We start from the raw sequence: 10,791 nt of genomic DNA, 5'->3' as shown, positions 1-10,791 counted from the left end.
CCTTCTATGCATAGGGGCAGCCAGGGGGCCCTACACGCTGCCCCAAGAGCCACCGCCGTAACTCCCATTGGCCATGGTTCCCGGCCAATGGGAGCTGCAGCGGTGGCGCCTGTGGACGGGACAGTGCACAGAATTGCCTGGCTGCGCCTCTGCATAAGAGCCGGAGTGGGGACATGCTGCTGCTTCTGGGAGTTGCTTGAGGTAAGCGCACCCTAGAGCCTGCACCCCTGAACCTCTCCCATGCCCCAACCCCATGCTCCATCCCAATTCCCCTCCTGCCCTCTGAACCCCTCGGACCCAGCCTGGAGCACCCTCCTGCTCTCCCAACCCCACATCCTCAGCCTGACCCCAGCCTGGAGACCCCTCCCGCATCCCGAACTCCTCATTTCTGGCCACACCCCAGAGCCCACACCCCCAGCCAGAGCCTGCACCCCAACCTGCCATACAATTTCCATACCCAGATATGGCCCTCAGGCCAAAACATTTGCCCACCCGGTCTAGTCAGTTATTCCCCATTTTGAAGTTGTGCATTTGATTTCTGATTCCTAAGTGTAGTACTTTCCATTTGTCTTTATTGATTTTCATCTTGTTGATTTCAGGCCAATTCTCCAATTTGTCAGGCTCCTTTTGAATTCTAATCCCATCCTCCAGAGTGCTAGCAACCCCTTCGAGCTTTGTGTTACCTGCAAATTTTATCAGCATACTCTCCACTCCATTATCACGTCATTAATGAAAATATTTAATAGTACCAGATCCAGGACAGACCCCTGTGAGACCCTACTAGATACATCCCCATTTTGACAACAAACCATTGATAACTACTCTTTGAGTACAACCTTTCAAGCAGTTGTGCACCCACCTTATAGTAATTTCATTTAGAGCACATTTCCTTAGTTACTTATGAGAATCTTATGTGAGACTTTGTCAAAAACCTTACTAAAATCAAGATATATCATGTTTACTGTTTCCCCACACACCCATTAGGGCAAAAAGAAAAGGAGTACCTGTAGCACCTTAGAGACTAACAAATTTATTTGAGCATAAGCTTTCATGTAGGTCACGAAAGCTTATGCCAAGCTTATGCTCAAATAAATTGGTTAGTCTCTAAGGTGCCACAAGTACTCCTTTTCTTTTTGCGGATACAGACTAACACGGCTACTACTCTGAAACCTGCCATTAGGGCAGTATTCCTCTTCAATAAAGTTAGTTTGGCATGATTTGCTCTTGACAAATCTACGTCGGCTATTATTTATTACCCTATTATCTTCTAGGTGCTTACAAACTGATTACTTAATAATTTGTTCCAGTATCTTGCCACGGATCAAAGTTAGGCTGACTGGTTTATAATTTCCTGGGTCCTCTTCTCCCCCACTTTTTAAAGATAGCTACTATGTTTGCCCTTCTCCAAACCTCTGGGACCTCACCCGTCCTCCATGAGCTCTCAGAGATAATCACTAATGGTTCCAAGACTGCTTCAACCAGTTGCTTAAGTACCATAGGGTACATTTTATCAGGTCCTGGAAACTTGAGTACATCTGACTTATCTAAATATTCTTTAACCTGTTGTTTCCCTATTCTGGTTTGCGTTCCTTTCCCATTTTTGTTAGTATTAATTGTGTTAAGTTTCTGGTCAGTTTATCTTTTTAGTGAAGACTGAAGCAAAACAGGCAACACCTTACCTTTCTAGATATCAACTGCTATAAGCTCTTCCTCCCTAAGTGGAGGACCTACATTTTCCTTCAAAAGAACGGCCATACTGGGTCAGAACAATGGTACATCTAGCCCAGTAGCTTGTCTTCTAACAGTAGCCAACGCTGGGTACTTCTGAAAGAATGAACAGAACAGGGCAATTTTGAGTGATTCATCCCCCATTGTCCAGTCCCAGTTTTTGGCAGTTGGAGGCGTACGGATACCTGGAGCATGGGGTTGCACCTCTGCCCATCTTGGCTAATGGACCTATCCTCCATGAACTGTTCTAATTCTTCTTTGAACCCAGTTATACTTTTAACCTTCACAACATCCGCTGGCAATGAGTTCCACAGGTTGACTGTGGGTTGTGTGAAGAAGTACTTCCTTGTGTTTGTTTTAAACCTGCTGTCTATTAATTTAATTGGTGTCCCATAGTTCTTTTGTTATATGAAGGGGTAAATAACACTTCCTTATTCACTTTCTCCATATAATTCATGATTTCATAAACTTCTATCATCTCCCCCCTTAGTCATCTTTTTTCTAAGCTGAACGGTCCCAGTCTTTTTAATCTCTCCTCATACAGAAACTGTTCCATACCCCTAATCATTTTCACTGCCCTTCTTTGCACCTTTTCCAATATATATATATATATATATATATATATATATAATTTGTTTAAGATGAGGGAACTAGAACGTCACAGAATATTCAAGGTATAATCATACTGTGATGTTACACCCCATATTCTTCACAGAAATATTGTTATGATATGAATATAGCATAACCAAAATATATTTTATGAAAGATGGGTCATGTGAGGTATCATTAAAAAGATTCTGATCTACTGAATGTGTTTACTCAATTTGTATGAATGTATCATTTCTGTATCTGACGTTAGGAATACTGACTATGTAACAATTACAACTGTGTGTGTACTTGGGGGAATGCTCACCAGAGAGTAGGCAATCAGCCTGAATGAGCCATTTGGAACTTTGGAGATAGTAATCTCCCACCTTCCTGAGCAGCTTCCTGGGATGTTGCTTTGACACAGCAGGATCATCTGACAATGTCACCTGGTATAGAGTACCACCTTGGACACTGTTGATATTTTTCCACTGGAAACAACAGATTCCCACCTTATGTAAATTCTATTTAAGGCTGGGGCATAAATCAATCAGCACTCATCTCCATTGCCTCCTGGTCCAAGAAGGAAGATTGCTAAAAACACCTGAAGGGAAAGGCAAGGGCTGAGTCCAGGCTGAGACAGGGATACAGTCTGTAAAGAGAAATAACTGGAAATCTAAGCTATAGAAACTTTGCAGCTGGCCTAAAACAACATTTAGGGTGAGAAATTACATTTTGTAACCTGTTTCTTGAGTGTATTAAGCTTAGTTTGCATGTTTTGTTTTACTTGCTTAGTAATCTGCTTTGTTCTGTTTGCTATCCCTTATAATCACTTACAATTTACTTTGGTAATTAATAAACTTGTTTCTTGTTTATTTCAAAACCCAGTTTGTGCAATTCATATCTGGGGGGGCTGTGCAGGGGGCGGGGAAAGCTGTGCATATCTCTCTCCACATTGAGGGACAGGATGATGCCAAGATCTCTTTCTTGAGTGGTAACAGCTAATTTAGAGTCCATCACTTTGTACACATTTGAAATTATTTTTTCCAATGTGCATTACTTTGCACTAGGGCTGTCGATTAATCACAGTTAACTCACATGCTTAACTCAAAATAATTAATCGTGACTAATCGCCGTTTTAATCGCACTGTTATACAATAGATACCAACTGAAATTTATTAAATATTTTGGATGTTTTTCTACATTTTCAAATATCTTGATTTCAGTTACAAGATAGACTAAAGTGTACAGAACTCATTTTATATTATTTTATTACAAATATTTTCATTGTAAAAATGATTAAAAAAATAGTATTTTTCAATTCACCTCATACAAGTACTCTAGTGCAATCTCTTTATCGTGAAAGTGCAACTTACAAATGTAGATTTTTTTGTTACATAATAGAACTCAAAAACAAAACAATGTAAAACTTTAGAGCCTATAGGTCCACTCAGTCCTACTTCTTGTTCAGCCAATCGCTAAGACATGTTTATTTACATTTACAGGAGATAATGCTGCCATTCTTATTTTCAAGGTCACCTGAAAGTGAGAAGAGGCATTCACATGGCACTTTTGTAGCCAGCATTACAAGATATTTATATGCCGGATATGCTAAACATTCGAGTGCCCCTTAATGGCCACTATTCTGGAAGACATGCTTCCATTCTGATGACGTTAAAAAAATGATGCGTTAATTAAATTTGTGACTGAACTCCTTGGGGGAGAATAGTATGTCTCCTGCTCTGCGTTTTACCTGCATTCTGCCATATATTTCATGTTATAGCAGTCTTGGATGATGACCCAGCACATGTTCATTTTAACAACATTTTCACTGCAGATTTGACAAAATGCAAAGAAGGTACCAATGAGAAATTTTTAAAGATAGTTACAGCACTCAACCCAAGGTTTAAGAATCTGAAGTGCCTTCTAAAATCTGAGAGGGATGTGGTGCAGAGCATGCTTTCAGAAGCCTTGAAAGAGCAACACTCCGATGCAGAAACTACAGAACCCGAACCACCAAAAAAGAAAATCAGCCTTCTGCTGGTGGCATCTGATTCAAAGATGATGAAAATGAATATGCGTCAGTCTGCACTGCTTTAGATAGTTACTGAGCAAACCCCGTCATCAGCATGAATGCATGTCCTCTGGAATGGTGGCTGAAGCACGAAGGGACACATGAATCTTTAGCATATCTGGCACGTAAATATCTTGCAACGCCAGCTACAACAGTGCCATGCGAACGCCTGTTCTCACTTTCAGGTGACATTGTAAATAAGAAGCAGGCAACATTATCTCCTGCAAATGTAAACAAACTTATTTGTTTGAGCGATTGGCTGACGAAGAAGTAGGACTGAGTGGACTTGTAGGCTGTAAAATGTGACATTGTTTTATTTTTGGATGCAGTTATTTTTTATACATAATTGTACATTTGTAAGTTCGACTTTCATGAAAAAGAGAGAGCACTACAGTACTTGTATTAATTGAATTGAAAAATAATATTTGTTTTATTTTTACAGTGCAAATATTTATAATAAAATATAAAGTGAGCACTCTACACTTTGTATTCTCTGTTGAAATTGAAATCAATATATTTGAAAATACTGAAAACATCCATAAGTATTTAAATTGTATTCTGTTATTGTTTAACAGCACTGTTAATCACACAATTATTTTTTTAAGCAGGCAATTGATATTTTTAATCACACAATTAATAGCAATTATTTTTTTGATTGCTTGACAGCCCTTTTTTGCACTTATCAACACTGAATTTCATTGGCTATTTTGACAGGTTTCAGAGTAGCAGCCGTGTTAGTCTGTATTTGCAAAAAGAAAAGGAGTACTAGTGGCACCTTAGAGACTAACCAATTTATTTGAGCATAAGCTGTAGCTCACGAAAGCTTATGCTCAAATAAATTGGTTAGTCTCTAAGGTGCCACTAGTACTCCTTTTCTTACTGGCTATTTTGTCATCCTGTCATGCAGTTTTGTGAGATCTCTTTGTATCTCTTCACACTCAGCTTTGAACCTAACTATCTTGAGTAGTTTTGTGTTGTCTGCAAATTTGCCACCTCACTGTTCACCCTTTTTTCAAGACCATTGATAAATATATTGAAAAGCACTGGTCCCAATACAGATCCTTGTGGGATCCTACTATTTACTTCTCTCTGTTGTGAAAACTGACCATTTATTCCTATCCCGTTTCCTAGTTTTTAAACCAGTTAGTGAGCCATGAGAGGATCTTCCTTATTATCCCATGACTGCTTATTTTGCTTATGAGCCTTTGGTGAAGGAAACTGTTAAAAGCTTTTTGAAAGTCCATGTACACTATATTGACTGGATCACCACATGCTTGGTGACACCCTTAAAGAATTCTAACAGATGGGTGAGGCATGATTTCCCTTTAGGAACACCATGTTGACTCTTCCTCAACATATATTTATATGTGTGATATAATTCTGTTCTTTACTGTCATTTCAACTAATCTCCCTGGTAACTGAAGTTGGGCTTATAAGCCTGTAATTGCCAGGATCACCTCTGGAGCCTTTTTAAAAATCAGCATTACAGGAGCTACACTCCAGTCATCTTGTACAGATGCTGATTTAAGCAATTGATTACACACCACAGGTAGTAGTTCTGCAATTTCATATTTGACTTATGTCATGTAAAAAGAAAGGCTTAGGTGTAGGAATCCCCCTCACATCTTCTGCAGTGAACACCGATGGAAATTATTAATTTAGCTTCTCCACAATGGCCTTGTCTTCCTTGAGTGCTTTGTTAGTACCTTAATTGTCCAGTAACTCTACTGATTGTTTGGAAGCCTTTCTGCTTCTGATGTACTTAAAATTTGACTTCCAATTTTTAAAGAATTCCTTTTTTGCCTCTGACTACCTCTTTTATTCTGCTGTTTAGCCATGGCAGCATCCTCTTACTGTTTTTTGATTTTGGGTATACATTTCATTTGAGACTCTATTTTGCTGTTTTTAAACAGTTTCCATGCACTTTGCAGGTATGTCACACTTGTGACTGTTCCTTTTAATTTGCATTTACTAAGCTCCTCATTTTTGTGTAGTTCTATTTGAAGTTAAATGCTCCTGTGGTGGGTTTCCTTGGCATTTTTCCTTCCACAAGGATGTTACATCATGGCGCAATTACTGAGAGGTTCAGCTATATTCACCTCTTGGACCAGATCCTGCATTCCATGTAGGACTAAATCAAGAACTACTTCTCCCAGTGTGGGTTCCAGGACAAGCTGCTCCAAAAAGCAGTCATTTAACAAGTCTAGAAATTTTATCTCTGCATCCCTTCCTAGTGTGACATATACAATATGAGGACAGCTGAAATCCCCCATTATTATTGTGGTTTCTGCCTTTGTAGCCTCTCTAATCTGCCTGAGCAGTTCACAATTGCTGTCACCATCCTAGTTTAGAGATTGGTATTATACACTTATAGTTCAAGCATGGAATTTCTATCTATTCAGATGCTAAGGTACTATTTGATTCATTTAAGATTTTTACTTTATTTGACTCTATGCTTTCTTTCACATATAGTACCGCCAGGACAACCTACTCTCTCATTCCTATATATTTTTCCCCATGGCATTACCACGTTCCACTGATTATCCTAATTCCAGCAAGTTTCCATGATGCCTACTAGATCAATATCCTCATTTAATGCCAGGCACTCTAGTTCACCCATCTTAATATTTAGACTTCTAGCATTTGTACATAAGGACCTGTACATTTTGTCAATATTCAGATGCTTGCCTTCATCTGTTATATTTCAATAGAACTCTGACTGTTTTTCACTAGCTCCTACCTGTACTTTACCAATTTCTTTCCTATCTTCTTTACTAGGATCTATAGTTCCCCATTTAATAAACTCATCCCTAAGGGATATCTCCACGCAGTGTACTCCCCCCATACCTGTCAGCTTCCCCCCTGCCCTTAGTTTAGAAAAAATCTTCCACAATCTTTTATATTTTATGTGAAAGGGCTTCATCTTTATCCTAATGTATTCAAATAACCTCTTACTGTTGCCTTTTATGTCCCTTGCAAGGTGTAACTCATTTTGGTGCAAGGTGTAACTTACCCTTTATCCCTACACGCTTTTGCTGTTCTTTTAGGAATGATGCCTTGAACGCAGCCCATCCCTGACCTGTGCTTTCCGTAATCATTCCACTTTGCAAACTCACGTCCACTTTCACTCCCTTCAACCACTTCTGCTGTACGTCTCTCTCCCGCTCACTCAGCAGCTATATTCCTGCCCCTCGGTCTTCCCTCTCATGCTTCCAGTCTCTGCTGGACACTTGGGAAAACTTCTGTCTCCGCTGGCGCTGCCAAGGCTCGCACCTCGGTGTGCTGCACAGCCAACGTTGCCATAGTGACCACTGACATGGCGACTCCAGTGCCCCAGCCCCACCGGCGTCTGTACTGAGCACCGCCTCCCCATGCCACGTCACGCCTCCACATATCCGCCACCCGCCCCAGGTGCGGCGCCTCGCTGTACCCTAGCGCAGCCCAGCTCTCTCGCCGAGGCTACCGCTGACCTGAGCGCGGGCGCGGACGAGCGAACGCAACAGGGCTGAATGCCAGCACCGGAAGCTACCTCAGGGGGCCGGAAGTTGGTCCAGCTGAACGAGTCGTCCCGACCCACCCGTGCTCCGTCCCCGATAGCCCTGGCCCCGCCCCTAGGTTCCGCCCCCTTTCGACCGGCCCCGGCGGAGCCGTGCAGCGCGTGGTGACGCAAGGCGCTCGGAACGCGCTGACGACGTGGTTGTGGGCGGGTGCTTCTGCCCGGTGCCCGACTCCCATCATGGCGGCGGGGGGAGGCGGCGGCGGCGGCGGCCGGGGGGCCAGTGGTCCCAGATGGGGCGGGGGCCGGGCCGGCGGGGGCGCAGCGCAGGAGAAACTGCCGGTGCACGTGAGTGCGGGGCCCTCCCCGGCTTCCTTCAGTGACCCCCCTGCCCGCTCGGGCCCCATCGCCCCGCGGGCCCCGGGCACTTCACCCGGGATAACCCCCCGGCCCCTCCCACCCGGGATAATTCCCCCCTGCCCGCTCGGGCCCCCATCACCCTGCGGGCCCCGGACACTTCACCCGGGATAACCCCCCGGCCCCTCCCACCCGGGATAATTCCCCCCTGCCCGCTCGGGCCCCCATCGCCCCGCGGGCCCCGGGCACTTCACCCGGGATAACCCCCCGGCCCCTGCCACCCGGGATAATTCCCCCCTGCCCGCTCGGGCCCCCATCACCCTGCGGGCCCCGGACACTTCACCCGGGATAACCCCCCGGCCCCTGCCACCCGGGATAATTCCCCCCTGCCCGCTCGGGCCCCCATCGCACCGCGGGCCCCGGGCACTTCACCCGGGATAACCCCCCCGGCCCCTCCCACCCGGGATAATTCCCCCCTGCCCGCTCGGGCCCCCATCGCCCCGCGGGCCCCGGGCACTTCACCCGGGATAACCCCCCGGCCCCTCCCACCCGGGATAATTCCCCCCTGCCCGCTCGGGCCCCCATCGCCCCGCGGGCCCCCTGCACTTCACCCGGGATAACCCCCCGGCCCCTCCCACCCGGGATAATTCCCCCCTGCCCGCTCGGGCCCCCATCGCCCCGCGGGCCCCGGGCACTTCACCCGGGATAACCCCCCGGCCCCTCCCACCCGGGATAATTCCCCCCTGCCCGCTCGGGCCCCCATCGCCCCGCGGGCCCCGGGCACTTCACCCGGGATAACCCCCCGGCCCCTGCCACCCGGGATAATTCCCCCCTGCCCGCTCGGGCCCCCATCGCCCCGCGGGCCCCCTGCACTTCACTAACCCCCCCGGCCCCTCCCACCCGGGATAATTCCCCCCTGCCCGCTCGGGCCCCCATCGCCCCGCGGGCCCCGGGCACTTCACCCGGGATAACCCCCCGGCCCCTCCCACCCGGGATAATTCCCCCCTGCCCGCTCGGGCCCCCATCGCCCCGCGGGCCCCGGGCACTTCACCCGGGATAACCCCCCGGCCCCTCCCACCCGGGATAATTCCCCCCTGCCCGCTCGGGCCCCCCATCGCCCCGCGGGCCCCCTGCACTTCACTAACCCCCCCGGCCCCTCCCACCCGGGATAATTCCCCCCTGCCCGCTCGGGCCCCCATCGCCCCGCGGGCCCCGGGCACTTCACCCGGGATAACCCCCCGGCCCCTCCCACCCGGGATAATTCCCCCCTGCCCGCTCGGGCCCCCCATCGCCCCGCGGGCCCCGGGCACTTCACCCGGGATAACCCCCCGGCCCCTCCCACCCGGGATAATTCCCCCCTGCCCGCTCGGGCCCCCCATCGCCCCGCGGGCCCCGGGCACTTCACTAACCCCCCCGGTCCCTCCCACCCGGGATAATTCCCCCCTGCCCGCTCGGGCCCCCATCGCACCGCGGGCCCCGGGCACTTCACCCGGGATAACCCCCCCGGCCCCTCCCACCCGGGATAATTCCCCCCTGCCCGCTCGGGCCCCCATCGCACCGCGGGCCCCGGGCACTTCACCCGGGATAACCCCCCCGGCCCCTCCCACCCGGGATAATTCCCCCCTGCCCGCTCGGGCCCCCATCGCCCCGCGGGCCCCCTGCACTTAACCCGGGATAACCCCCCCGGCCCCTCCCACCCGGGATAATTCCCCCCTGCCCGCTCGGGCCCCGCATCGCCCCGCGGGCCCCCTGCACTTAACCCGGGATAACCCCCCCGGCCCCTCCCACCCGGGATAATTCCCCCCTGCCCGCTCGGGCCCCCATCGCCCCGCGGGCCCCCTGCACTTCACCCGGGATAACCCCCCCGGTCCCTCCCACCCGGGATAATTCCCCCCTGCCCGCTCGGGCCCCCCATCGCCCCGCGGGCCCCCTGCACTTCACTAACCCCCCCGGCCCCTCCCACCCGGGATAATTCCCCCCTACCCGCTCGGGCCCCCATCGCCCCGCGAGACCCGGGCACTTCACCCGGGATAACCCCCCCGGCCCCTCCCACCGGGGATAATTCCCCCCTGCCCGCTCGGGCCCCCATCGCCCCGCGGGCCCCGGGCACTTCACCCGGGATAAGCCCCCCGGCCCCTCCCACCTGGGATAATTCCCCCCTGCCCGCTCGGGCCCCCATCACCCTGCGGGCCCTGGGCACTTCACCCGGGATAAGCCCCCCGGCCCCTCCCACTCGGGATAATTCCCCCCTGCCCGCTCAGGCCCCCCATCGCCCCGCGGGCCCCCTGCACTTAACCCGGGAAAACCCCCCCGGCCCCTCCCACCTGGGATAATTCTCCCCTGCCCGCTCGGGCCCCCCATCGCCCCGCGGGCCCCCTGCACTTCACCCGGGATAACCCCCCCCGGCCCCTGCCACCCGGGATAATTCCCCCTTGCCCGCTCGGGCCCCCCCCCATCACCCCGCGGGCCCCCTGCACTTCACCCGGGATAACCCCCCCGGCCCCTCCCACCCGGGAGAATTCTCCCCTGCCCGCTCGGGCCCCCATCGCCC

The 10,791-nt window shown here is 50.0% G+C and overlaps 1 protein-coding gene and 1 long non-coding RNA gene across 5 annotated transcripts in view; one reads left to right on the top strand and one right to left on the bottom strand.

Annotated features, from left to right (window-relative positions):
- LOC142070132 (uncharacterized) overlaps positions 1 to 7,965 on the bottom strand; it is a 50,942-nt gene extending 42,977 nt beyond the window's left edge. Inside the window, exons 1-2 of one of the 3 annotated variants that reach the window (XR_012666102.1) lie at positions 7,401 to 7,965; positions 1,680 to 1,824 (exon numbers count right to left, since the gene is read on the bottom strand). This is a non-coding gene — a long non-coding RNA (uncharacterized LOC142070132). The remainder of the gene's footprint in view (positions 1 to 1,679; positions 1,825 to 7,400) is intronic. The other 2 variants (XR_012666101.1, XR_012666100.1) reach the window with 2 other exon arrangements.
- Positions 7,966 to 8,123: 158 nt separating this feature from the next.
- Positions 8,124 to 10,791, top strand: part of SIN3B (SIN3 transcription regulator family member B) — a 30,357-nt gene continuing 27,689 nt past the window's right edge. For both annotated transcript variants that reach the window (XR_007353930.2, XM_048830840.2), the window contains exon 1: positions 8,124 to 8,231. Coding sequence is in view for 1 of the 2 variants with exons in the window: in XM_048830840.2 (XP_048686797.2) it covers positions 8,124 to 8,231 (108 nt within the window). In the remaining variant the exon portion in view is untranslated. The remainder of the gene's footprint in view (positions 8,232 to 10,791) is intronic.

The sequence above is a fragment of the Caretta caretta genome, chromosome 25 (assembly GCF_965140235.1).
Source record: "Caretta caretta isolate rCarCar2 chromosome 25, rCarCar1.hap1, whole genome shotgun sequence".
NCBI classification, from domain to species: domain Eukaryota; kingdom Metazoa; phylum Chordata; order Testudines; family Cheloniidae; genus Caretta; species Caretta caretta.
This window is presented reverse-complemented; position numbering and strand designations above follow the sequence as displayed.